General features: G+C 42.4%; 7 protein-coding genes across 7 annotated transcripts; 1 reads left to right on the top strand and 6 right to left on the bottom strand.

Moving 5' to 3' along the window:
* Positions 1 to 1,202: 1,202 nt before the first annotated feature.
* Positions 1,203 to 3,070, bottom strand: LOC129601359 (alaserpin-like). Its single transcript, XM_055500157.1, has 3 exons — positions 3,043 to 3,070; positions 1,714 to 1,955; positions 1,203 to 1,646 (listed from the first exon to the last, which is right to left on the bottom strand). Exons 1-3 carry the CDS (start codon positions 3,068 to 3,070, stop codon positions 1,203 to 1,205), a joined length of 714 nt encoding a protein of 237 aa, XP_055356132.1.
* Positions 3,071 to 3,085: 15 nt separating this feature from the next.
* LOC129601360 (leukocyte elastase inhibitor-like) lies at positions 3,086 to 4,983 on the bottom strand. The gene is made up of 2 exons (XM_055500158.1): positions 3,903 to 4,983; positions 3,086 to 3,389 (listed from the first exon to the last, which is right to left on the bottom strand). Exons 1-2 carry the CDS (start codon positions 4,981 to 4,983, stop codon positions 3,205 to 3,207), a joined length of 1,266 nt encoding a protein of 421 aa, XP_055356133.1. The 3' UTR covers positions 3,086 to 3,204.
* A 2,803-nt stretch (positions 4,984 to 7,786) lies between these two features.
* On the bottom strand, positions 7,787 to 9,487 carry LOC129601339 (leukocyte elastase inhibitor A-like). Its single transcript, XM_055500133.1, has 2 exons — positions 8,415 to 9,487; positions 7,787 to 8,146 (listed from the first exon to the last, which is right to left on the bottom strand). Exons 1-2 carry the CDS (start codon positions 9,412 to 9,414, stop codon positions 7,971 to 7,973), a joined length of 1,176 nt encoding a protein of 391 aa, XP_055356108.1. The 5' UTR covers positions 9,415 to 9,487; the 3' UTR covers positions 7,787 to 7,970.
* A 938-nt stretch (positions 9,488 to 10,425) lies between these two features.
* Positions 10,426 to 11,664, bottom strand: LOC129601340 (uncharacterized). Its single transcript, XM_055500134.1, has 3 exons — positions 11,581 to 11,664; positions 10,832 to 10,908; positions 10,426 to 10,711 (listed from the first exon to the last, which is right to left on the bottom strand). The coding sequence occupies exons 1-3, from the start codon at positions 11,612 to 11,614 to the stop codon at positions 10,478 to 10,480; spliced, it is 345 nt and encodes a 114-aa protein (XP_055356109.1). The 5' UTR covers positions 11,615 to 11,664; the 3' UTR covers positions 10,426 to 10,477.
* Positions 11,665 to 14,843: 3,179 nt separating this feature from the next.
* Positions 14,844 to 17,798, bottom strand: LOC129601346 (cleavage stimulation factor subunit 1-like). The gene is made up of 3 exons (XM_055500143.1): positions 17,061 to 17,798; positions 15,989 to 16,325; positions 14,844 to 15,505 (listed from the first exon to the last, which is right to left on the bottom strand). The coding sequence occupies exons 1-3, from the start codon at positions 17,526 to 17,528 to the stop codon at positions 15,027 to 15,029; spliced, it is 1,284 nt and encodes a 427-aa protein (XP_055356118.1). The 5' UTR covers positions 17,529 to 17,798; the 3' UTR covers positions 14,844 to 15,026.
* Positions 17,799 to 18,158: 360 nt separating this feature from the next.
* On the top strand, positions 18,159 to 27,292 carry LOC129601334 (mitochondrial chaperone BCS1-like). The gene is made up of 6 exons (XM_055500127.1): positions 18,159 to 18,907; positions 23,411 to 23,550; positions 24,315 to 24,528; positions 24,976 to 25,190; positions 25,680 to 25,797; positions 26,835 to 27,292. Exons 1-6 carry the CDS (start codon positions 18,429 to 18,431, stop codon positions 27,160 to 27,162), a joined length of 1,494 nt encoding a protein of 497 aa, XP_055356102.1. The 5' UTR covers positions 18,159 to 18,428; the 3' UTR covers positions 27,163 to 27,292.
* Positions 19,212 to 22,960, bottom strand: LOC129601335 (glycoprotein 3-alpha-L-fucosyltransferase A-like). Its single transcript, XM_055500129.1, has 6 exons — positions 21,951 to 22,960; positions 21,209 to 21,315; positions 20,669 to 20,981; positions 20,557 to 20,606; positions 19,888 to 20,106; positions 19,212 to 19,627 (listed from the first exon to the last, which is right to left on the bottom strand). The coding sequence occupies exons 1-6, from the start codon at positions 22,581 to 22,583 to the stop codon at positions 19,507 to 19,509; spliced, it is 1,443 nt and encodes a 480-aa protein (XP_055356104.1). The 5' UTR covers positions 22,584 to 22,960; the 3' UTR covers positions 19,212 to 19,506.
* Positions 27,293 to 27,953: the final 661 nt, after the last annotated feature.

Raw genomic sequence — 27,953 nt, forward strand, 5'->3', positions numbered from 1 at the left:
GCGCTGCACTGAGTAAAATATGGCATACGTGGACGATGGAAATGTTTTCTTAACTCAGGAAGCTGGGAAAATTGAATGAAAGGAAATCTAAATCCAGGAAAATAAAAGGAAATGCAGATCCAAATTTTAACTGCGCAGTCAAAGTATAGTTGTATTCGCACAGCTGCTCAATACTTTTAAAGACATCCGTTTCAGCAGATGGATTGCTTAACTTTTGTGAATTCAGTGATGTATTGTAAGCCATCCTTCAGCACGACTGCTTTTACTGTTCAGAAAGAGTACGCGGCTTTTGTGGTCTTGCAGATTTATTAATTTATATTCGCTAGCTACACCGAAGTGTAAAGTACGGCCGATCTCGTGCACGCTAATATGAAAAACGTCCATAACATCACACTTAGTCAGTTACAATATGTATGCAATGTCACGGCAAGTGTTATTTGGAGCGCTTGCATCGAGTAAGTAGGCAACTTCAGCACAGTATCAAGTATGTACAGTAGGTACTTGTACGGCACATACATTTCTTCAAAGCAGTAAAAGGTAAAGTGTTATTATTACTAACAACCTGACACTCAGAAAGGAACAATGGGAGACCCTTTTCTAGGCACCATTTTAAAAACTCTCAACACGGCCAATGAAAAGGATCGCATTGGTTGGATTGTGGCGGATGGCAAAGATGAAAGGATGGTCAGCTGTGAACTCCTTGGGTGGCGCTTGATTGAACGCTGATCCGGCTAACATAACAAAAGCGCTCGCAGCGGCTGCTTCCGTGCCTTTCTCATCGATCTCTGCCAGCCCATAATTTTTTTATCCCTTAAACCAATATGCATTCCTGTGACACTATCTATAGTTCTATACTAGGTAGCACTTAAAATGACTGAAATTTATGTCCATAATTGAATGAAACAATGCATACTATGGTCTTAAAAGCAGAAAAAGTTAAAATACTGGTTCCGGTTACACCGGTGCAGTGCAATTACCGACACATTAATGTTTTATGGAAGGCATCACCAATCCACACCGGCCTGAGCTTCTGCGAGGTCATACCGGAGAAATCCACACTGCGCTGCTCAAAACCTCGTTCACACCAATCTGTTTTAACATATCCTTCAAATTCAGATCCGCTTCTACTTTGAACTTGGGAATTTGCAGTATAACTCGCTCGCCTGTTGCTTTCTTCTGCAGATTACCGAAGACATTCACTGTCAGCTTTTTCTCCAGAGCGCGTAGTCCATTCTTCTATTGGGCAGCAGAAAAAGCATGGCGTCCTGACTGTTAGTGTAACTGTATTCGATATATTTAGCATCCAGGTCGGAATCTTCAGCGTACGGTAATCTGTACGCGGAATTCGACATTGTGTCCACTTGGATGTTCTGTCCATTCAGCAGCGCTAAGTCTCGCTTCTTGGTGTTACTGGGACTAAATTTCAGTGCAGTTTCCCAGCTTGCCTTGAAGTATAAAACGCTGGCCAACACTGCAAAGGAGGACGGTGATACAGCATCTGTTGGCAGCAGGTCTTTGATCCGCCCGTTGGTCTTGTCAGACACCCAGGTGTTGATTTCCCCGCGGGCTTTTTCGGCGTTGACTCTAAAGTCTTTAAACTCGGCTTCCGATTTCAGCTGGTTAACCGCGCTTGACGAAGGATGCGCCTTTTTGTAAATACACGCCGTTAATCAGGTTAATGACAAACGGATCATCCCTCCTGGGCGTTTTAACCGACGTAAAATTGGCCATGGAGGTGGAGAATGCGGAGAGTACGGAGGCATTATTCATAAAATACTGGTCGAAATGGACGCTTTTGTCCGAATTGGACTTGGTTGATCCGGATGAACCAATGTAGATCAGCGCGCTTGCGTACAGGATGGACAAAGGGGAGACTGCCAGATTCCCATCGGGTTTCAGGGCGGTGGTCGCGCTGTACAGCTTGGCGACTTTGGTGTCCAAGAGCTGCTTAAAAGCTGGATTTGCCGTTTTATACACGCTTGAAGCATTGTTATCTGTAGAAAATTTATCGGCCCGCGACGTCTTTGCCACACTTTACAGACGATTATATGGCAAATTTTTGCGGTTCAGCGATAATAATCGCATAGCCGGCTTCATTATGCAGTTATCGATTTCTATGCTAGTGAGTTTGTGTAGAATAGCATGAATGCAGTGTACGGCGTAATGCACTTGTACTCTGGGCGGAAGTGTCGGAAAGGTCATCAAAACAAGGGTCGTCTAAAGGGTTTTTGCTGATAGACTAACCGGTTGTTAACGGGCGTAAAGCCTTCTAGAATACAGCAGTTTACTCTGTATGAGAAATTACACGAAGATAGCTATCATGCTGCACAATCTCCACTTTTTATCATAACCGTTTTGAGTTCGCTACATGTACTACGAGTAACAGCGTATAGCAACTACCCTAGTTGAAAAACAGCAGCCCTGGATTTTGTCGCCTCAGTATTACAGTATCTGCCCAAACTCGAATATCCCAGGTACGAGCCGGTTCACGCTTATTAAGAGCCCCGACGAAACTCTTACGGAGAATACAACAGCCCGCCCAAAATATGGGCACCGTTATGCGGACTATTTCAGGGAATCCTACGCTCCAGTGGACTACGGAAAATACACGGATGACACGTACAGCGCCGAATACAAAGTTGGATATGACAAGGTCCACGAGCCGACGTACGATTCGCTTTACGTACCACATTTCTTAACGAAAAGTATTAAGTTAATTACTAAGATACTTCTTCGACGTACGGGTTCACATGTCTCCGGAGTGGAACGATAGATTTGGTATGGGTGTGCAGTATTTGCCAATTGCACAGGAGTGCTGATTGTTTTCACGCGCAGATAATTTATTTTAATTTAAACGATGGGTTTAGACATTTAGCTTATGTTGTTCATTTGATCGTGTTGTTAACGGAAAAAAAATGTCCAACATTAAATATTCCTTATTCAGAGAAATAACGGATGTGAGTTTCCAGTAAAAATCCTTTGATATTATGACGTCGTATAGTTTAAGTAATCAAAGGCTGACGTCGAGACTTCCTTATTTACTTTCACGTATTTGGCGCTCCGCTCCCATTATACCAGGGTACTTATGTAAAGTAGCGAGTTGTTATGTACTTACTACTCACAATCAGCATTATCTTGATGTAATACGTTAAGCAAAGTCAAGGTAGTAATACTTTCGGTTATACATCGGGCCCCACAACCAGTTTACAATTTCTCAACACGGCCAATGAAAAGTATGGCGTTGGTTGGATTGTGGCGAATGGCAAAGATGAAGGGGTGGTCAGCGATGAATTCTTTGGGCGACGCTTGTTTGGGAGCAAATCGAGATGCTCCAACCCACATTACGAAGGCGCTGGCAGCGGCAGCTTCTGTGCCTTTCTCGTCGATTTCTGCAAGTCCACAATCGTATTAAAGTAATAAGCAAAACCAAATGAACTGTTACTGGCTGGTTCATTTTCAGTTTGTTAGTCGATAATAAACAGAATCGCAGTTATAACAGGAACACATCATACGTCATTACAACACCATTAATTTTGTTAATGTAGTACGTACCAGTACATACTGTACTATGCCATGCTAGCAACAGAAATACTAAGTATACGAATAGAATAATTAGTACAGACAATGTATTGAATGTCAATTCGGCTTCCGTGTATTACGTGCACTCAAATCATACAGAATTGTTATTATGTATCTTATTATGTTACGTGCTGTGAGTGCAGATTTTTGCGCAGTCCAATCTCATGTTAATTGGGACAAATTCTTCATTTGAGTATTCCCGTTGAGCGAAGCTCGCCAATGTTCATTATGTATATTATGTTACATAATTATTATGTATCTATTGCGTGTCTTATGGTTATATCATTAGGTACTACAAATTACAGTATATAGACTGTGCCTACCAACAAATGTTTTATGGAAAGCATCGCCAATCCAAACCGGCTTCTGTGGTGTCATGTTGGAGAAATCAGCACTACTCTTGTCGAAAGCGTCCTTCACGCCAATCTTTTGCAGCATAGACTTCAGATTCAAATCCGCTTCTACTTTAAACTTGGGAATTTGCACGCTAACTCGTTCTCCCTTGACTTTTTTCTTCAGATTACCGAAAACATTCGCCGTTAATTTTTTTTCCAAGGTGCGCAGTCCATCTTTCTTGTTGGGGAGAATAAAGAGCATCGCGCCTTGGTTGTCAGTGTAGGTATATTCGATATATTTGGAGTCCAGGTCACCATCCTCCGCATACGCCAGATTGTGAAGAAAATTCGACATGGTATCCACTTGGATGGTCTGTCCGTTTAGCGGGGTAAAGTCTCGCTTCTCCGTATTTCGAGGGTTGAATTTCAGCGATGATTCCCAGCTTGCCTTGAAATACAGGGCGTTGGCCAGCACCGCAACGGTAGCCGCTGAGACAGCACTTTGCGGCAGCAGGTCTTTGATCCGCCCATTGGTCATATCTGACACCCAGGTGTTGATTTCGCCGCGGGCTTTTTCGGGATTGCTTTGGAAGTCTTTCGTCGTCACTTCCGATTGTAGTTGATTAACTGCACTGTTCCTAAACTTCTCCATCAGTGGTGCGTCCTGCTTGACGAAAATGACATTGGCTAGATTGAGGATAAATGGTTCGTCGCGGTCGGTGGACAGGAACATTACGGGTGGTTCTAATTCGATTTCCATCGCGCCATTCTGCACCTTCGGTTTGCTGGGTTTCGGTTTTGGAGGGTTGGACATTGTCAGGTTTGGCATGGCCTTGGAGAATGCGGAGAGTACGGAGTCGGCACTGCTGTTGAAGTACTGGTCGAAATGGAAACTCTTGTCTAAATTGGATTTGGTGGATCCGGATGAACCGATGTATATCAGTGCACTGGCGTACAGGATTGACAAAGGAGACACTACCAGGTTTCCGTCAGGTTTCTGGGCGGTGGCCGCGCTGTACAGCTGGGCAACGTTAGTGTCCAGGAGCTGGTTAAACGCCAGACTTGGCATGTTAACGCTGATCGAACGACTTGCCATGTTGATTGTACCACGTTGGAAGAAAATATGTTCGAACAAAATTTCTTTCCTGCACTGTATGTTGCAGCCGGCTTTATATGATGGAGCGGCCCTGGTAGTTTTAATAATGTTTTTATTACATTCAGGCTTTTGTGCCCGCTGGACATTAAAGTGAATGCTGATGCACCGTTACCAGCAGGAAAATCGCCACATTCGGTCGCCCAATATTATACTGTACAAGAAACAGCTGCGGCTTCGCCTCCGCGTTTCCCGTGATCCACGGCCCGAATCAACGAATAGCTCGGTTATACATTCACGTAGCGATCTTAATCACTGGATAGTGGTGGTAGCTCGGTCACTTACTGAGTCAATTAGCGATTTTGCTCATTGGACAATAGTGGTATCTCGGTAACTCAATCGCTCAGCTAATGATTTTGCTCACTGGACAGTAGTGGTAGTTCGGTAACTCGCTCACTCAACTAACGATTTTGCTGACTAGACAGTAGTGGTATAGCTCGGTAACTCGCTCACTCAGTTAGCGATTTTGCCCATTGGAGAGTAGTGGTAGCTTGCCCATTGGACAGTATAAACTTACAGTACTTACTTATAACGCATTATCCGTATGGCTAAAAACCTACCATTTTTTTTACAAATGGGCCGGCAACGAAGATCAATAAGTTACCTTGTGACTGCTTAATTTTTTGGTTGGTGTTGCAAGAAATAAGTTCAATTTATTCCGCTCGATCTGCGTATTTAATAATGTGTGCTACGAATTGTTTACAGTCAAAATTTTTTTGAGTTTCAAGGTCACCTTGAAACTGGGTTGGATCGTTTGCGGCATTAGCAGACCTCAAGCATATCCAGCTTTACCATTCACAGCCTGGTATTGCTTTAACAATTTTTTTGGTTCGAAGTCCAAAGAGATAAGCAGTAACCAATAACAACACATACCGATGGACTTATGCGAGCGATGTTTGAATGCTACGCTTACTAGTCACGCATCATCGGTAAAATGCATTATAAAAATATAGTTGACTGAAAACTTGTACATTTAGCTTATACACAACAGTTAACATCACAACGCAGTACACTCAATCAGCAGAAAGCAGCCTCGGGAGGTCTAAGAACAGAGAACAACTGATCTAAATTTGCTCCCGGCATTTATCGTAAGACGATTTGCATAAGCGGCACCGGAGACTCGGGGAGCACCGAAGGGATAAGGAATGAGAAATAACAGGAAAATTAATGATACTTAAAGAATTTTGACTAAAAGAACCTCATATTTTTCTTACAAAATAATTGTCGCTTTAAATTTTCTACAGAGAAGCTACGTGGTGCATTGTTCATTGCAAGTATAAGAGGGAAACATTTAGCGTGATGGGTCAAAATGTTTTGGACCGCTCTTCTAAAGAATGTGCTAGGATATTTTTCGAAAAGAAGGTTTCGCCTTTGTCAAAAATTGATTAATCAAGCAGATCAATTAACTAATTAAGCAGATCAGTTGCTAATTAAGTCTCAGTTCATTTTGTGGCGCTGAATTAAACTGGAAACGTTTACCGTTGTTAGCCGATATGGACAGTATTTTTGAATTAATTAGCGTTAATTAGCGCAGTGTAAACTGTAATTGTAATTAACGCAAGCAGAAAAATTACCTAGTAGTCTGATAATACAAATGATGTCTGTAGATTAATTTTTAATTGCTCATTTAGACGCCTAAATATGTACTATTAAAGTGTATGTGCGTAGTAGACTGTTGTTTTCATGGCCTGCGTGCCTGATGGCGTGATGCGTATTTGCAAAACGGAGCTGTTCACGCGGGTATCTGTAAAACGTGCCGTATCTTTCCTTCGACCAGTTAAAAAGCAGATCGGTTCGGAACGTTATGAATCATAATCCTGGCCAAAACAAAACCAGACCAGAGATAAGAAAGCCAGAGGTGACTGAGGACGCGTATTGTGCCGGCACGATTCTGATCGGACGTATTCAAAAGCAAAAGCCATGTGACGCAGTTCTGGACCAGGCCGATCTAACTGTGGTGTCAGATTTTTTTAAAAGTTCTTGGTTAGAGAGATCTCCAGACTATGGGGAGACCGCGCGTAGTATTGATCTTTTTCTTAATATATCTGTATTTGTGTACTATTACTCACAAATAACTGGTATAATAACTGCTTCGAGCACAAACCATGCGTACTGCGCTTGATAGATGTATCATGGTGCTGATAATGTCACTTGTTCGGGTTGTTCCCCAAAATCACTGGCGCTGCAACGTAACATCTCATGCTGCATTATTGCGAAAAAAAGGGGTTTCCCGACGTCACATTTTTACACAGTACCTTATTCCAACAAAATTAATGCAATAAACAACCTTAAACCATGGAAGTGTGGTTTTCGTTTCACCGGTGCTGTGACCTGCACCCTTTGGACATTGGTCACTGCGTTGAGTAAAATATGGCGTAAGCAGACGATGGGAATGTTTTCTGGATTCAGGAAGCTCCGGAATACAAGGAAATATTTCGGAACAAAAGTCTAACGGCGCATACAAAATATAGTTGTACTCGCACAGTTGCTCAGTATTTTTAAAACATCCGTTCAGCAAACGGATTGTTTTACGATTTAGAACTCTGTAACGTATTGTAAGCCATCCTTCAGCAGGACTGCCTTTACTTTTTAGAAAGAGTACACTGCTTTTGTGATCTTGCAAATTTATTTATACTAGCTAACTACGAAATGTTTCGTATGGTCGATCTCGTGCTCATAATTATTTGAAAAGCATCAATAACATCACAGTTACCATACCTATGTACGCATGTCACGGCATGTGTTATTTGGATCACTTGTATTGGACAAATAGGCAACAGTCAGCATAAACAGTACAGTGCTTGGACATGTTCTTCAGTTATGTAATCAAAGGTGACCTGTCATATTACTATTAACCTGAAACTTAGAAAGCAACAATGGGAAACCCTTTTCTAGGCACCATTTTAAAAACTCTCAACACGGCCAATGAAAAGGATCGCATTGGTTGGATTGTGGCGGATGGCAAAGATGAAAGGATGGTCAGCTGTGAACTCCTTGGGTGGCGCTTGATTGAACGCTGACCCGGCTAACATAACAAAAGCGCTCGCAGCGGCTGCTTCCGTGCCTTTCTCATCGATCTCTGCAAGCCCATAATTGTTTATCCTTCAAACCAATACAGGGTGAAATCGCGTGACACTACTCAAAATGATTGAAATTTGAAGTCCACAATTGAATTGCGATTAATTACGATTTGAATTAATCCATTAATTAATCCACAATTTGAATTACGTTTAATTACGATTAAGTCCACAATCGTATTAAATGCATACGCGGCTTAAAAGCAGACACAATTAAAAGACCGGTTCCGGCAAACATCCTGGGTGTCGTGATCGACCAGGTGTACTTACCGACGAATGTTTTATGGAAGGCATCGCCAATCCACACCGGCTTCTGTGAGGTCATACCGGAAAAATCCGCACTGCTCTGCTCAAAAGCCTCCTTCACTCCGATCTTTTTTAACATGTCCTTCAGATTCAGATCCGCTTCTACTTTGAACTTGGGAATTTGTAGTGTGACTCGCTCGCCTGTTGCTTTTTTCTGCAGATTACCGAAGACATTCGCGGTCAGCTTCTTCTCTAAGGCGCGCAGTCCATCCTTCTTATTAGGCAGCAGGAAGAGCATGGCTCCCTGATTGTTAGTGTAACCATATTCGATATATTTTGCATCCAAGTCGGCATCTTCAGCATACGGTAGACGGTAGGCGAAATTTGACATAGTGTCCACTTGGGTGTTCTGTCCATTCAGCAGTCTAAAGTCTCGCTTCTTGGTGTTCATGGGGTTAAATTTCAGTGCAGTTTCCCAACTTGCCTTGAAATACAGGGCGTTGGCCAGTACTGCAATGGAGGATGGTGACACAGCATCTTTTGGCAGGAGGTCTTTGATCCGCCCGTTGGTCTTGTCAGACACCCAGGTGTTGATTTCCCCGCGGGCTTTTTCGGCGTTGACTCTAAAGTCTTTAAACTCGGCTTCCGATTTCAGCTGGTTAACCGCGCCGTCTTTGAACTTGTTAACGAAGGGTGCGCCTTTTTGTAAAAAGACACCACTAACCAGGTTAATGACAAACGGATCGTCCCCCCTGGGCGTTTTAACCGAGGTAAAATTGGCCATGGACGTGGAGAATGCGGAAAGTACGGAGTCGGCATTACTGTTGAAAAACTGATTGAAATGGAAGCTCTTGTCTAAATTGGATTTGGTGGATCCGGATGAGCCAATGTACATCAGCGCGCTGGCGTACAGGATGGACAAGGGGGACACTGCCAGATTTCCATCAGGTTTCAGGGCGGTGGCCGCGCTGTACAGCTGGGCAACGTTGGTGTCCAAAAGCTGGTTAAAAGCTGGGCTTACCATTTTATACAAACTCGGAGAGCTGCTATCAGTAGAAAATTTACCGGTCTTCACTGCCTTGCCACACTTTACAGGCGATTATATGGCAAATTTCAGCGGTTCAGCGATAATAATCGCATATCCGGTTTTATTATGCAGTTAGTCATCGAATTCTATGTTAGCGGGTTTGTGTTTGAAGAGATTGAATGCGGTATACGGCGTAATGTACTCGTACTTTGGGTGGAAGTGTCGGAAAGGTAATCAAAACAAGGATCGTCTAAAGTGTTTTTGCTTATAGACTTACCGGTTGTTAGCGAGCGCAAAGCCTACAGTAGTCTCAGTAGTCTGTACGAAATTACACGAAGATCAGCTATCATGCTGCATAAACTCCAGTTTTTATCATAATCATATCGGGTACAGCAACCAGCAAGAAACCGTCACCCTGGATTTTGACTTACATTCCTTACCATCAATAACAGAGCCGATGTCTGTCCGACAAGATCAATCACCATATAAAACGCTGAATACCCGACTAGACCGAGGCGATTATAATCATCGGAGACTATCAGCAGTTATTAGTTCATCGATAACTCCTTAACAGAAGAATCAGATGCTATTTGCAGAGTTGTTAAGTATGAATTAAATCATACAAAATTATGCCACGATCATGTACCTAATTAGGAACTATTGGGTGTTCTAAAGAGCTGGAAGAGTTGTTTTACTTGTTCTGCTTATCGGAGATTTTAGTTTAAGTGTGAATGGCATTGCTGGTACATAAAAGTTTGAAAGGGTTTGATTAATTAGTCGTACCAAATCACACCGTATACGTATGCTCGTCTAATGTTTAGTATCTTTTTGTATGACCTGCATTTAGGATAAGGCTGTTTTTGGAAATCTCTTTAGGGCTGTCAGCGACAGACATACATTTTGTGTAGTTACGTTGCGGAATTTTTTAATGCAAAACACAGAATTATGAACATAACAACCGAGTTCGAAACTGAATACTACTTCGCTAAACATGTTGAATCTGGCGAATACTTCTATTGGACAAATATACACACTACAAGGTCACAAAATAAGCAGTTGACTATTCAAACGAGATACATGGATGCGAGTGACATTTCTTCCCATCGCCCTTCTTGCAACAATCTTTAAACCGTTTGGAACATTCTGCATCTTTTCCATCCTTTTTCCCTTTGTATTTTTCAACCTTTCCACAATTTGTGGCGGTCTTTTTGTCAGCATGGAATATGTCCTTCGTCCAGCAGTAGAAACATCCATCCATCGCGTCGTCGATTGCAGCGCGCTTGTGCCGCGAAAGCTGTAAATTACAACTTGTTGCACTGATCAATATCATAACCATCAACGATAAGATTAGCTCTCACTGCACCAAAGAGAACAGACTTCTTAACAAAAAACAGTGTAAATCAAATGCGCATACCTCCTCGATAGCCGAAATTTCTTGAACAATTAGGACGAATGCCAAGAGAGCAGCAAATACGCGCTTTGCCATGATATCTACAATATCAAAAACGCTCGCTTGCTTTATTAATGCTGGTGCTGGCCGACGAACTTTTCAAAGGTCAGAGCGAACAAAACTGAAGTTTGCTATCGTGTCAAGTGGAATTATCAACTTAAAGAGTGACAACTTCGAAATGAAGTTTGTACTCGTTTATATCGGCCTCGCGCTAACCGCAAGGCGCAAGGGGTAATTACCGGATTTCTTAGAGTTTATTTTCTTGAAAACAAAGTATTGTTACGTTGTGGTCGCCTGTAATGAAAAGTAAAAACACACTACGAACACAACTGCCCTAAGTCGCCCGGTAATACCTACTGTACTTAATGCACTGAATATATTTCACCGTCAAGCGTGGAATGCCGGTACGTACCAGTCGGTAGGTGTATGAACTTTCTGTTTTCGTTTTGAAAGCGGTTGTACGATTATACTCGTGTTATAGACATTGTAAATATTATTGTGTATCCCACACCAGTGTTTACGTAATATAAATTGTTACAACATTTTGTACTACTTCTTTTTGAAAACAAAGAAGTTTTTAGTGCATTCTGCATATTATTAGTGCATACTGACATGTGGTACAGTGGCAAAGTCACAGTATCACAAACGGATTGCGGCTTGATTTCCTTTCCTGGAGACAAAAAAATAATATTATCACTGTACTGATTACTTACTTCTAGGCGATACGCGTACTTCGCAGCAGACCATTATGAATTACAGCGTTTTCAGAAGTTCGGGTAAAAGCGAAACACTTATCATCGTTCAGAAACGGAAATTTCATGCTACGTAAACGTAACAGTGCTTAAAAACTTAAGGGGGTAGTATCACAGAAATTTTTACAAGAAATCGTTGTAAACTGTGCATACGAAGCAAAGATTTGTTGTTCGTGCAGTGTGAACCGTTTCCTGATACAAATGCTATTATAGTAATATGTCAGGTGCGGAAATCAAGAAATTCAAAAAAGCAAACCCAAGTTTTTTACTGTAAATTTACCATTATCGATTGGTCAGATGTTGCTAGCGACTACACAACTTGGAAACTCGAAGTAGCCGTCGAATCACTCGGATATTTTCAGGCGCTTCCCGCATGGTCACCGAAATCGGGCAGCTGATACACAAGGAAACGGGCGAGATAGGGGCGATCGAGTATTCGCGCTAGCGGTTCAGCATCGAAATCCAACGCGGGAATGCGGACTGTGTCATGGGAACAGCACCAACATCGGCTAATTTAGGTGAGATGTTCTGTATAATTAATTAGGCCGCCTATTTTTGCTGTCGGCTAGGAATGATTAAGTACTAGTACATCTTTACTATGATAGAAAAATTGTGATACCGCCAAATGCCAATTAAAACTTTTGTATACCGCCAGTATAAGTTTACATAAAAACTTTTCATAATAATAAACAACCACCATGCGCTACCATTTAATGCACGCTATCATTATAAGTAAGTAAGTAAGCTAAGTACGCTACCATTTAACCCACGGGTGGATAGAGATTTTGGTTGTTTTTTCAGTGTTTAAAATTTTAACAGTAACGTAGTGTGCCTGCGCTTGCACTTCTTGTTACTTTGACGGCTATTGCCTATTAAAGTGAAAATATAAACAACCATGAAAATCGCATAATAATATTATGCGATTTTCATGGTTGTTTATAATCGCTTTGCGCTACGATCGCGACAACCGGTGCGCTACGACAACCACCGATGTACGAGTAGCTTCGTCACGCCACGACCGCTCGGCGGCGCCTGATTCTGACAGTCTGACAATGGAAATTTGAGCGGTGAAAAATGATGAATTTTTCACAATTGTTGTGTAGCAGTTCTTATAGTTGTGAGTTGTGGTTTTTGGTTTTTTTGCGGGAACTCAACGCGACGACGACGACTGGGTCCTTGATCCCAGGTCCTCAGTGCTCCCGTTAATTCCACGCGCACTGATTGAATGTTTGCGGGAAACTGATTTATATGGTCATCATCTGAACTTGCTAGAAGCTTGATTATGAACTGCACCTTGAACGAGACACCATCCTCTGCAAGCGACAATTTCCTTGACTTTTGCGCCATCGCTCGCTATCTGCAGGATACCATGAGTTCCATCTGACGTTTCAAGGTGCCCGTTGCAAGATTTCCGTCACTTTCGTTCGTGTGCTCTCTGTAAATTATGACTGCAGCGGTGTGAGCAGAGTTCTGCAGGAGCTGTTTTTTTTATCGCTATCAAGCAAAACGCTACAATGGTCCTGCAAGCGATTGTGGAGCAGTTATTAAGACCTTTCGCCGCCGTCAGTGTGAAACAACCGTTCCCTGCTCTAAGTACTCCAGCTCCCGATAATCTCGCTGCTCCCTACTCGAAAGCATCCATTGCGGGGCATCCACCGCCTCATTCTCCTTGTGGCGATAAAACTGATAGTCCACCAACGAAATCCCCGCAAGATGTGTTGCAGCCTGTTCCTCTACAGTATCCACTGCTCGCGAGCCTGCTGAGGAACACTAAGACGGTGATTCCGCCGGTTCTTCCTGAAACTAAGAAGCCACGACCACCTCCCTATCGTCCACGCGTTCGCCGCTCCTCCCGGAAAGTCAGTCAACGAAAGCGTCAGCAGTGCGTGAAAGCGTCCAATCGCTATCGCGAGAAAAAGCGTCGCGAGGAGGTGGAGAGTGTGGAGGAGCACCAGCTGCTGCTGGATTTGCGCGCTGAACTGCTGGAGCGCCGCAAACGCCTGCGGAATAAAATCAAGATGGTCGTGGGGTTGCTGCAGAAGCGTCTGCTGGATGTGCGTTGAATTCCTTCGCTCAGTTCTATGTTTCTATATTGTGGGTGCGTTCATCATCTCGTAAGAACGTTGGACAATAACCGTATTACGTTTTGCTGTTTAAAACTGTCAGTTTATAGGTTTTCATTGCGTAGTTCTTTTATTTACTTCCGTTCGGTGTTACTTGTATATAGATTATAGAGTAGCTGGTAAACCGTAAAATGTGTCAAGAGTGCATGGAGGTTTTTCAAATTGTGATGCCGGTTTGCCGAGTTATTATCGACTGAAATTTGTGTGTGCGTAAAACAGTTGCGACTTTCTCTTTCATCCTCAGTCCTCAGCAAGTTGTTTTTGCATGTAGAATGTGTCTACAGCTTCTGTACTATTTGTGCCTGATTAGGTAATGCAAACTAAACCTGCAAGGTATCTTCACTTAAGTGAAGTGAACTTAGTGAAGATACCTTGAAACCTGTCTACAGAACCTAAACCTGGATAACCTCTGTACAGTTATCCATCATAACTGCAAGTGACGTTAAGGCATTATTACAATCAAATTATATATTGTACAAACTTATTAATTTGTACATTCGTATTTCTATTGATGTTGTCACACAACAAAAAGACCGATTTAGCTCACCGGATTTTATGCAGAACACTGAACATGTAAAAACACACATGAACTTTTAATACACTTATGTAATGACAACAAAAGAACTTTTCGCCAAAAAAACGGACTAGGAAAATGTCAGTTAAATTCGATAACGTCAACCCGAGTGCGTATTTGAACAGTATTTAATACTGACTGAAAGTGTGAAACAAGCTCCACCATGTGGCCGTATCGTAACTGTTAACCACTGCTCTACGACATCTCGATATTTGCTATGTATGTATTATGTATTTGCTATCTGATTCCGCCGGCAGCAGAAAGTCTTAAGCGTCGATGTAAGCGCCATTTTCGTCCTACCGTTTTCCATGTACCCAGAATGGGGCTGAATTCTGTTGTCAATAAAGAAAACGACATAAATTTCATTAGAATCAGTTAAATGACAGGCAACGCCATGAATAATAACACCACATTGTGTTTATTCATATGCTCCAAAAATCGCGAATAAATACCATAATATCAATGTGTTTTTTATTTTTCAACTAATACCAGTATTTCGGAAATCTTTCCCCGCACCGAATATGGCGTTTTATTTCGTTACCATCCCTTGAATAACGTTATTCTCGCAAGTTCATAACAGAGATAATACAAATCTGACGTGTTATAATACTTACAAATAGAATATTAAATATTGCGTACTTCATACCCGATCCAAAGAATGCGCAACATAAACAGGAGAAAATCTCTAACATGACATAAACTCCGGCGTATTACGCCCGTATCTTCGCATAGAACCGCATGCGTCCATCCTCGCCCGCGGTCAGATACGCCGGCTCCGTGGTGGAATGACAGAAGCGCTTGACGGCGCCGTTATGCGCCATGGGAATACTGGCCAGTTTGGCCGCGTTGCGACTGTTCCACACCATCAACTGGCCGGAGAAGCCACTGGGACAGATCACTTGGTCCTCTTCGTGGTTGAACTGCGCCTGCGAGCGGGGTGGGGGCGGGGTGCCCGGCGGCCCGCCCAGGCCGGTGTAGTACATGAGCGGCCGGACGGCGGCCACTTCCCACAGTTTGACGTTCTCGTCTTTCCCGTAGGAAAGGATGTACTTGCCGTTCTTGGAGATGGAGACCGAGTTGATCTCCTGGTTATCGTGCGCGGCCGGGATCGTCTGCATGCAGCGGTTACTCACACCGTCCCATAACTTGATGGCGCCGTCTTTCGAACCGGAACAGTATATCGATCCGTCTACAACAAGAAAAATTAGGATGAGAAGTGCAAAATTAAGCCAGTCATTTAACAACATGCTTAACTCAAGCTTTGCGATATGCTTAGCTAAAGAAACAGCAGACAATTGATGCCAACAATTAGAAAATACATGTCTCAAAATAGGCAGTCAGGAAATTTCGAAAACGCTATAAAACGTGGATGAGCTACGCAAAAGCCTAATATTATATTATTGATAAATCCCGTATTTTTGTTGCGTTCGTTATACATTTTAAAACCGAAGGTCGTGACATGCATGGAAACAATTTTGTACGAGCAAGGATTGCTTCTTCATATTACGATACGAACAAAATTTAAATTCACAAAAAAATATCGACAAAAAAGGCTCCAGTACATTACTGTGAAAGCACATAATATTATCAAGGGTAGGTACCAGTCAACCAGGATGAGCTAAATATTACAGCCGTAACACTACGATAATTCGCAACTTCTGGACGGTCATACCTCGCGCATATGATAAACTGGTGATGGCTTTGGTGTGCTGATCGAGTGGATTGGAGGAGACAAAGGATCGTCCCGTCTCGATATCATACAGCCGCAGCGTGGGATGCATCGTCCCGAAGAGGGCATAACTGCCCGAGGGATGGAACAACACCTCCCGAATCTTCTCCGCCTCGTGGAATATCCTCAAGGCCCGCTTGTAGCCGGATTTCTCAAAGGAGAAGAGGCGCGCCGTGAAGTCGTGGCTGCCGGAGAGCAGCAGCTGCCGGTCGGGATCCGGATGGAAACACACGGAGGCCACGCTGTCCTGGTGGTCTTGGATGATGCGGTATATCACGCTCTACATCCAACAGTACAACATGAATTAAAGATACGCAAACGAAAAACAAACAATGTCAAGTTCTAGGGCAAATGTTTTTTTTTACAGTTTACAGGATCCGCCGACACCGACACGCAAGAGAAAATACGAATATGAGCCCATCATCTACGCTATAACATTAACCATATGCTATTGTCTATCACTACGAGTAAGTACTCAAGCAATTAGGCTGGTTTTTCGCATTTTCAAACATGTTTTTCCAAATGGGGGCACGAAAAGTATAAAGGCGTCCATCTGCAAAATTATCCAGCATGAAGTGATTAACTGACTTTAAAAAATGAGAGCTTCTACTTTACAACAGCATTGTAAAACCGCATTAAATGTCAGGTTGAGGTACATGTACATAATAATCGATGCGTATTAAAATCTAGTAAAATCAAAAATTAGCGCAAACACTGAATTTTAATACCTCAGGGACAATAACGCCCTAAAATAACGCCGAACAAAAATAATATTAACAATTGATAATAGTGTCAGTTTAATGATGCCATTAAAAGGCATTAATGCTAGTTTAAATATTTAATGCTGCCATAAATCGAATATTAAGGCTAAACCGCTAAAGCATTACTTAACTTAGAAGACAATATAAGCAACCCGATGCTTTCAAAGTGAGAAGTCTCGTGGAATGCTTTAATGGTGCACCAGCCCAAAAGATGGTGTACCAGCCCAAAAGGTTGCAAGTACAGTAATTCCTACCTGTTCGATCTGATCGGGCGGCAAGCGCTGAAAATCCAGTCCCCGCTGGATAATCTTCTCCACATCGTAAATCTTAATAAACCCATCTTGACTGCCGGTGGCCACCAGTTTCCCCGTGGAGCTGAAGGCCGCGGCGTGGATGGGACCCCGGTGGCTGGTCGTCACGGCGAACTCGTACACCGTCAACGGCGGCGAGCTGATCTCGACCGAGGAGTCCACATTGAGATCCAGCGTCTTGGCGGCCGGGTCAGTGGCCGGCGTTTTGCGGGGGGTCTGGTGGTAGACGAGGTGGAAGAGCTCGTCGGACGGGGGACAGGGGGGATCCATGAGGTTGAGCGCGTTGGCCACCTGCACCCCCACGGCAGAATAACCGTCCTGGAACAGCTGGCTGATCATCAGACGGTACATGCGCTCGCGCACCTGGTGCGATTGGAATTCCATGTGGTGGTTAGGCGGCTCCATGTTCATGGCGACGGCGGCAGCGGGGAATATTGGTTAGTGAGGATGGCAACGATGATGAAGAGATCAACATGCGAATGATGCGATGCCACGCGGTCTCAGCGTTTTCATATCGCTGCAACACTGCCAACGCGATGTTACTACTTTTATGAACGCACAGTGTAAAAGCAGTGTATGCTTTACAGTTTTCCAGTCGAAAACTTCTTTTCTTTGTACAAAAGTAAAACACTAAACAGTGATAAAACCAAATAAACAGACTTAGAAAGACACAAATTTACAGGTTTGCATCACACTAACTGCAGTGCATTGTAAACTGAATCAGAACCTACTGGTGAGGCGAGCTATTTACCTCTAATTGTTAGCGCCAGCATAATTTCCACCCAGGGAAAACACATTACATTTCCATAGTTCCAGTTTTTTTTATTTTCTCTTTTAAATAACACTATTCAATTGAGAACATATAAGTTTTGTTTTGTATGATATAATTTCTGCCGCGTGGATTTCTTGAAATGTAAATGCTTTTTCAGCCGCCCTGGTTTCCCTTCTAGGACAACCGGAAATGCCCCAAGCTACCATCAACTCGTCACGCTACTTCATTTGCAAACTTTTTCACTTGTCAGCCGTTTCGACAGTCGACACAAAGACTTTTTAAAGTTTTCTTTGGTTTCTCTGTTTCGGGAATTTTGCTGCAAGGAGTGCAAGCCATCGACAAAGACTTTTATTTTATAAGTGGTAACGTTTTGTGTATTTTTTAAAGAGTCAGACGATAGATTTATGTACTACACTGTTGAATCTGACGTTTGAGAGCCTTGCTGGTGAGGCGAGCTACTTGCCGTTAACTGATCCCAGTCAGTCTGAGTCAGACTTGGTTCTTCATCATGATGCTCGTTCTCCTGAGCCTGACGCAATATGGACGCCGATCTCCCTAAACCCACCATCACCTCCCCCATCATCTACGCATCCGAACCGTGGTTTCTCTCACCCACCTTCCTCCTGACCACCACCGCCGTCGCCGCGGGGACCGCGGTGTATGTGTTCAACAAATCCGAGCTCTCCGTCAACATGGTCGTCGCGGACCTCCTGGGTTCCCTCAAAGACAACCCCTACTTCGGGGCCGGCTTCGGACTGGTGGGGGTGGGCGCGGGGCTGGCTGTCCTGCGCAAAGGGATGCAGTTGGGGACGGTGATGTTTAAGCGGCACTACACGGTGACGCTGGAGGTGCCCAGCCGCGATCGCAGTTATCAGTGGCTGCTGCAGTGGATCACGGCGCGGGCGGCCCGCAACACGCAGCATATCAGTGTGGAGACGACGTACTCGCAGGAGGAGAGCGGGGGCAAGGTGCTGACCAAGTTTGATTTCCTTCCCGGACCGGGTGTGCATATTTTTCGGTGAGTGTGTTGAAACTTTGTAACACAGTAATGAGTAACAACTTAAATTTTACTTAACGATTGGTTTGGTGCTCGTTGAATATTGCTTAATCAGTGAGCGGGGGCAGCTTTTCGTGCATTTGCTAGAATTATTAATACAGTAATTTGCTGCGAAATATATTTCATTAATTTTTTTAAACTATGAATTTGTCGTTTGGGCAGTTTTCGGGTACTACGAACTGATCGAAGCTCTTCCGAATTTAGCATGTCGTTTCCGATCTTATTCCAAAAATGTTCGGTTCTGCGGCTGATCGTTTCGCTGATCTTTATTTGATCTTTGTTTAATTTATATAATATTTATTTCTATCGCTTGGACAAATGATTGTCGATGAGGATTCGAGACAGAAGTCATTCGTCGTCGTTTGAGTTTGTAGAACTTTGCTTTGGTATCTATTCGACACAGTCAGGGTGATGCAATAAGTTTAGAGTTTTCTAATGCGCCTGCGCATATCCATTTATACTTTATGCAAAAGCCCTGCATCGTTGCAGTCAGTGCGATCGGTCGTTGTACACCTCTTTTGCATTCCGATTTCGCGAACAGAATCTCTTCATCTCCGGGACTATGGTCCAACGCGTGCAAGAGTGAAATTGTTCTTGTCGTTGCTGCATGCCGTCCCGCCCATCTGCCACCATGTCTGCACATCTCCATAGCTCATCCTTGGATATTCCGAATGCATTAAACTGAAAACAATTAGCAGTGATAGTGGGTTTTGATGCAAAATGTCTTGTACAATACATGTGCAAGTATCTTATATATATATACACCGCATTGCCGATATCCGGTGCATCTGGATCATGGTATAATTATAATGAATCGTCTACTGATGCTTGGCCGGCTAGGTTTTGTGCTGAATTTTTAGAAAGTGACTTAATTTTGCCTAGTACAGAGTATAATTGTGTATGGAGAATTATACCAATAGTTTTCAGTGCCTGTTTCTTACGTGCACAATCGGCAGTAGGAATATGTGTTGATCAGCTCTCCCGTGCCAGTCCACCGGAAGTACTCGTTATATTCAGCGTCGTGTGCGTCCAGATAATGCAGATACTCCGCTAGTTGCTTGGGATGGGCATAATTGTCTACATGAATAAAGGAGCCGTACGGGGCGACCGCTTCGTAGTCGGAGACGGGAGCTCCCATGACAATTGGCACCACTTCCGCCCTGTTTAGTACACAGAGTATCTCCTGTACTTGTATAGTAGTGCATACTTTTTGAACTGCTTACAGTTTATTTATTGTAACTTGTAAGTTGTAAGCGATAATCATTTTTGAAAGTATCGCTATCGCGTGAATACTTCTATACTTCTTTGTATAGCGTTATGCACAGATACCTACGAAAAAACGAATCAAAATTTATAACATTCAATCAGTCCAAAGATAAAATTGCGTAAATAAAAATTAAAGTTATAAAATATGTCCGTAAAATAGCATTTCTGTGTGACTTTATTGGATTTAAGATAGTAATATATCCGCCTGACACAAATTACTCTTCATTGCAAACCGAATTTTCTTTGCTGTATGGAAACCCAGTACGAATTTGAAAATAATTGTAAACGCGCATAAATTTCTCGTACGGGATCTCGTACATATCAAATAACAATAACGAGCTTACCGTAATGCTATCCAGAATTTTTCTGTGATATACCATCGGCAGTTGCTGTTCTATAAATAGCAAATTGACCGGTAATGCAATCGTTTTTGATTGATTTTGTTGTCTTTCTAACCTCGAAGGCTAAATAATACTTGTAGTCTTTTTGGAGAATACTGAGGCATTTCTCTTGTCGGCTCAAATCACATTTGTGTGGTCCACAGCGGCCGAAGATGTCCACGGGATAATACTTGGCCAATTCCTTAGCATAGGCCAAGCGGTTGTTGGGCGCCTCGCAGTTGGACACGAACCAGGCGATGCGACCGGGCTGATGCTTGAATCCGCGCTTTTTAGCGGCGATGTTTTCCGTCTGGTTTTTCGATTTGATGTTGCGGTCGTAGAGCACGAATTTCTCATACGGCGTCACTAATTCGCTATCGTGCCGGTATCTAGATGAAAAATAACAAAAAACTAGTTTTCGAAATCGCGCAGTGTTGATGTTTTTTTTATCCTGTGTATTTTTTTAAAAATTATTGAACAGAAGATTTATTTACATCTGTTTACAACGCGCGATGCGGCTTTGGCTTATAAGTGCGAGCAGTTTACTTCTCAATAAATGAGTAAATGTTATGGTTTTCTGAGGCATCGCTTAAATACGTTGCCTTCCAAAACTTACGTTGCCGTCCAGTTGATTCTGTCCTTGTATGGATTGAAATCCTTGGAATAGTTTGGTGGCTCCAAAAGGGACAACATCCAGATTTGGTTCAGTGGACGCTTGTATCCCTGTTCAAGTGGCATGATATTAATGTTGGGTTCCGGTGTTTAAATTTCTGTGCTATTCATTACTGGAAAACTGTATATGCGCCGACTCCTTATTTGCCTTTATGCAAAATGATTAACTAAAATTATTAATGTAATAGCTAAAAACCTATTTTTGAGAAAAACTGTGGATAAAAACATGATTCCTTTCTCATTATATAGATATGACGGACAATTTTATTTTATTGTGGACACTTTACAGGTTGTCAAGTTCTCGCGTTCCCTCCCCCAGTTGGCCAGTGTACTACGAAGTTATTCCCACACTGTACTTGCTAACCCTCGCAGGCAATACGCAGTAATATTATTTTTACATACTGTTGCTGTTTTGTACAGTTATACGCTATCACCGCTTATGGCTGATGGTGAACGCGCTACTTACTCAGAACTTTCGAATTAATTTTCAGAAATAAGGTTTGCAATAAGCTTTAGGAAAAATCGCCTCAGATAAAGGTTCTGCATGATCAGATTCCTATGTTTCAGGAGTATGCAGATATAATATGTGCAGCTGATATAGTGCCCGTAGTCTGCGCTGAGCAAACTTTTTGTTAATCAAACACTGTATGTTTTATTGGAATTTTGCTTTGTAAAATGTTTCTTACTTCGATAAATTCCCCGTTAACATAATCTTTAAAAACAATGGCATCGGCCTCCTTAGCCTTGTCCAGGTCGTACGTCAGCCGGCAGTTCTTTACCGGGCATCCCGTTTTATAAAAGTATGCCTTCCCAACCGGCAGCCGCTTGCTGCTCTTCACTTTTTGCCCCGCGAACAAGATCGTTTTGGTGCTGTGAAAGCGGTAATGCCCGCTGAGCATATCATCGGAATATTTAGAATATAAGAGCTGATTCTCCACGCGATCGTTCACGCCGTGGTTTTCCGGCCAGATCTTGGCGATCTCCTTTTTGCCCTCACCGAGGGATAAAGTGAAGGAAGACGTGCGCAGAGTGGCGTTGCTCATGTACCAGCGTTCATAGGGAATATCGGGGAATTTTTCCCGAACGGGAATGACGTTTTCATTCACGACGGAGAATTTGGGAATGGGTGGCGTCTCCGCTTCCGGTGGGCTGGGTGGGGCTTCCGGTTCATTGTTGGGCGCGAGATTGCGCAGTTTACCGTTGAAGAAGATGAGGAAAAGTAGGGCGTATAAGGAGATTATGCGGCCAGCACGGTTGACGGCGAGTTTTCGCCAGAGGATTTTGAGTGTGTAATTAATGGTGGTAGCGACATTTCGCATGGTCGCAAATAACGGATAAGACGGCGAAATGGATATATCCTAAATATCCGGTGCGAATGCAACGAGATTATTTTGAAGATGCGAATTCCCGAATTGAGAAAATCCGATAATAAACGGATAATATTTTTACAGTAGTTAAATAAACAGAAAAAATGTTAGGAAGTTGTTCCCATAAAGTGTCCCCTAACCTGAATTGTGAGTTTGATTTGTACCCGGACTTCGATGGTGAACTTTACAATTATCAGTACTGAAAGCTGAAGCAGTTTTTAATAAATTAATTGAATCATTAATTCCTGAGTAAGAAGATGAGCTTCCTATACAGGAAGTTTATACAGGCTTTTAGCGAGAAAAAACATACGTGAAACCACAGTCGAAAGACTCTTCGCAGTGCATTCTGTACATTGATGACAACCGGTTTCAACGGTGCAGAATCCGAAGATATTGATGTATCAAGTACAATGAACTTCGGAAATCGTGATGCACCTGCAGTTATTGTACGGCACAATTTGGAAGGCCTGATAGACTAATTTTTGCCAGCCGCAGGCTTGAAATTGGATGTACGTTATAACTTATAACATTATGTGGCATTTTGCAAACGCCGTAAATGTGATTACATAGGTAGTTTACATGGATCTGTTTTGATTTGGTGGTATATGTTTCTGAAATTTGTTATTTGGGTTTTCAGTGTAATTTCTGAGCCATATTCAGATTAGAATTAATTATTTGCATCAGTTGTATTAATTCAGATACTTTTCGAAATCAGAAAATGAAGTGCAGTGTAGGTTGTTTACTAAACGTACAGTTGCAGCATGCTGTGTGTGATCTAGATACAAAAACAACTGGATCCGCGTGGAGCGCAACCGGGAACAGCAGGCGATGGATTTCTCCATCGGCGCCCCGATGGAGACGGTGACGTTGACGTCACTGGGACGGGATCGGCAGATCTACCTGGATATGCTGGAAGAAGGTGAGCGATTGTTCAGGAAACACGAAGAACAGCTATAAATCCGTTATCTAGTCGCTCGGTTTAATAATTTGTTATTCTCGAATCGTGATGACTTGTATTAGTGAACGAGCCTTTTTAACCGATAAAAACATACATGACCGGAAAACTTTTTATGTATTTTTTCTTGTATAAAAGCAAGCCGTATCGTTTATTTCGAAATTCTTCGACGCTCTGTATGCTCCTGATATTGCACTTACACATACGTTTTACCGAATGTAAGAATTATATAAGTTTATATAAATTTCATGAATTTTTATAATTTCTGCTGTATAAATTTTCGATAGATAATTCGATCATCTGTACGAATATCCGTAATTCGGGATACAATTGTAGTATGTGGGCTAAATATCCTTGCGCCGTGGGTCCATGCCATCATAAGTCCTGAAGAATGGCGCTTGAAAAAAACGCTGATTAAATTTGTCTTCTCGATTTAGAATTTGTAACTGTGCATTTTTTGCTCCGTTGGATTTTTTCGTTCGTTTCCTTTGTTAGTTTTGGATTTCCTTGTACCAGAACAGATAAATTTACTATTGCATATAATATATTGCAAATATGGTATCTACTACTTTGTATTACTGTATTATATGCCTTGCATACGCCATTCTCTTTTGCACTGTTTTGTATTTGTTCGTCGCACTCTTTTCAGACTCTGTGCTCTACGTATTATACAAAGTTTTTGTTATGAATACGTAAACCAATAAGAATAATATTTCTTTGTTCATCAGCCCGGAAATTGGCTCTGGAAAAAACCGAAGGGAAAACTGTGATCTATACGGCGATGGGATCGGAGTGGCGGCCATTCGGTTATCCCCGGCGTCGACGCCCCCTGGATTCGGTTATTCTGGACAAGGGGGTGGGAGAACGCATTCTGAAGGATGTTACCGAGTTCATCAATTATCCCGCGTGGTACATTGATCGGGGAATACCTTACCGCAGAGGGTGAGCATAAGCAGCTGGTTACTTTCTTTTCATTGTGTTTATCGTTCGCATTCACAGATGCCCGCCAGTTTCACTCGACGAGGCAAACGGATTTCACTATTCTATTTAAATATTTAAAAGCTAGAGAGATCTGATAAAAAAATTTTTGCGCTAGAATAATAGTGAATTCAATTTTTCGACAATAATTTTAAGACTTCGCATCGTCTGGCGGACACATGAAAATGTTCGTGCCATTCCACTACGATGTGCCGTTGTTTTAGTGTACGTGCATGTGCACTACTGCTTTCGATGGGGTACATGGTTCTCGCTTTGAGGCATCGCAAATATCCAGTACTTGTTTGCCTTTTAAGACACTTTTATCAGGTACATATTGATGCGATGGATTAATCGTTTTCCGGTGGGATGTGACGTTCGTTTAGTAAAATACAAATTCTTTGTTCTTTGCAGGTATCTGTTGTATGGACCCCCCGGTTGCGGCAAGAGCAGCTTCATAACGGCCCTGGCCGGCCAGCTGGAGTACAGTATCTGCATTCTCAACCTGAGTGAACGCGGACTAACCGACGACCGGCTCAATCATCTGCTCAATGTGGCCCCGCAGAACAGCATCATTCTTCTCGAGGATGTCGATGCGGCCTTTGTTAACCGCGAAGAAAGCCATCAAGGTACGTCATCCGGTCACATTTATCCATTTGAACAACTCCAATGCTTCACTATTGACAAAGTCCTAAATACTAAATATAGTGTACTAAAAACTGGAATACAATAATTGAAGATTGTTGTTTTTTTGCGGGAATATCATGGTTATAGAGTAATTTTGCTTTTAAAGCAGCATGTTCCGTGTGCGATTCTCAGAGCTTACGCCCGTTCTCTCGCCGTACTTTAAAGTTTAAGCAAATGAACGAATATGATATTATATATTCAAAAATATGTGGATATACGAAATATAGATATTGAATAGGTATGTGTATTAAAATAGTATTTTGTTTGTTTATCTCCCAAAATGTTGACGCTATTTGAATGGAGCTTCTTTGATTGGATATGAAAATTGAGTGAATTTGATTGGAGAGAGTTAATTTTGATTTTTGATTTCTTTATTATTGTTTGATTTATGCCGTAAACAGAATAAAGGGTTTTTGATTATGCTTGTGCAGTTGGCGTGGCCTACGACGGATTGAATCGGGTGACATTCAGTGGACTGCTGAACACCATCGACGGAGTGGCCTCGGCGGAAGCGCGCATCCTCTTCATGACCACGAACCACATCAACAGGTGAGATTCCCTCGCCGATGAGACGGGTCGTTGATGTGTGCTTGCTTGATTAATAATCTAATATTATTTTGTCATTTCGAAATAGTTTCGCTACTCTTAACGAATCACCCAATCAGTCGTAATCACCGTCCGCCGGTTCACATTCAGATAATAGCAGTACGTGTACAGTTTACAGTGAAATCGTAGTACAAGCCATGTACTACGATTTCACTGTAAACTTTTCTTTGAAGCTTCATGATAGTGCCGCGTTCGTCTACAGAGAATGCGTATTGCTCGGTGTAACTCTTGTGGAGAGGTTTCTTCGGAGCATATGAACAATCCGAGTAAATTTTTTATGGGATTACGGCGTTTCCGGCTACCTGTTGCCTGCTTTTGAATTCCCGTATATCGCACAATTTATACTTTTAGGCTTCTTGTTTTTCGTAAATTTATTTGCGCTTCTGTCTAAAGTCCTAAAACTTCACCGGTGCAGAATTTTTAAATAGCTTTTTGCACAAAAGCTGCAGTTGCATCCAAATATCAGCACTAACATTATCCTGTAAAATTTGTCAAATACATCCATGTTTTTACTAGTACATCGTTTTTACTAATTTGTCAACGAGTTCTTAACTTTTGAATTTTGTGCTTTCGAAGTAAGTTCAGTAGATTAACATTATCGCATACTTGCCACTTGAATAAGAATTGTTCTAAACAATAAAATTTTGAAATGTTACTCTTTCCGAGTTTGTGGTAACGTTAACGATGTTGAGATCGCTGCTCTCGGATTAGGTAAACGCTATATTAGGCGCGCCCCATGGCTCTTATACTTCGGTGATCTATCAATAATCGTAACGATCCAAATACTTGTACTCGTACAGATTGCTGTATATTATTGCTACTTTTTTCTTTTTCCCAAAATATTGAGTAGTATTCCTTAATATTTTTGCGAATGTTTCGTTACATAGGCAGAGCTTTATTAAAAGAAATTAGACAGCGGGACGCCAGATGATCTTGGTGTTTTGTTAGTGTGCTACTTGGAATGTGGATATGTATTGCAGGTTGGATCCGGCGCTGATCCGCCCGGGCCGCGTGGACATGAAGGAGTACATTGGGCATGTGTCGGAGTATCAGCTGCGCCGGTTATTCCACCGTTTCTACCCACAGGAATCCGCCAAACGCGCGGAAGCCTTTGCGCAGTTGGTCCTCAGTCTGGGCGTGCCCATCAGTGCGGCGCAGATCCAGGGCTTCTTCCTCATGTTCAAGAACAACGCCGAGGAGCTCTTCCGTAACGTACAGTTTCTCCTGCCCACGGCGCCGCTGCACGCGCAGCCGGCGGTGGGGCAGGCGCCCTTCCACGGGAAGATGGAAGAGCGAAACGCCGTGTAATGTGTGCGAATGAGTGAAATCGTAGTATCCAGTTGTGATATAATTGTTTGCTGTTTTTCGTATCCAATTTTTTGCGGGCGATTTCTGTGTCGGTTTGTTTTGTATGTATGAAAGCACAAGAAAAGGATGAAGAAAACCCTATTCTCGTTGCATTATCAATTATTTTATTGTAAGTATAATAGGAAAAGAAAATATGTTTCCGTGGTATCGATAGCCACCGCAACAGATATCAAATGATTGTAAATTTCGAAAAATTTTCTGATCATGGTTCAACCGCGGATTTGTGTTTACTAAACGTAGTACTATAGATTCGTTCGAGATAATAATTTATATACCAACAGGTGTAAAATAATGCAGATTTTACAGTGCACAATTTGTGATTCATTGCACTTTGAGTTTAATAGAATGAAAATTTTATTGGCCGATAAATGATAAGCAAGTCAAGCATGACACGATAATCACGTGGATGCGGCGGCACATAATGCGGCATGGTACGTGTAGATGTAAAACAGCCTTATCGCGATTACTCTACTTTTAGCTCATTTGGCATTTTGTCACAAAATTATTGATAGTGTCATTGCTGCGGGAGATAAAATTATTAATTATGTTTATTACTTACTACAGTGCTACTCCAAGATTGCAATAAATTAGTGTCTGCTTGTACCGCGGGGGTTGCATTTACTGTACTCCCGATAAGAACAGTGCCAGTCAGTGGCAGTCACAATGACACTAACAAAAGCGTCCGCATCGCATATAAAAACAACGTAACCACCAGTGCTAACAGTCGACAG

The sequence above is a fragment of the Paramacrobiotus metropolitanus genome, unplaced genomic scaffold (assembly GCF_019649055.1).
Source record: "Paramacrobiotus metropolitanus isolate TYO unplaced genomic scaffold, Prichtersi_v1.0 Parri_scaffold0000230, whole genome shotgun sequence".
In the NCBI taxonomy this organism is placed as follows: domain Eukaryota; kingdom Metazoa; phylum Tardigrada; class Eutardigrada; order Parachela; family Macrobiotidae; genus Paramacrobiotus; species Paramacrobiotus metropolitanus.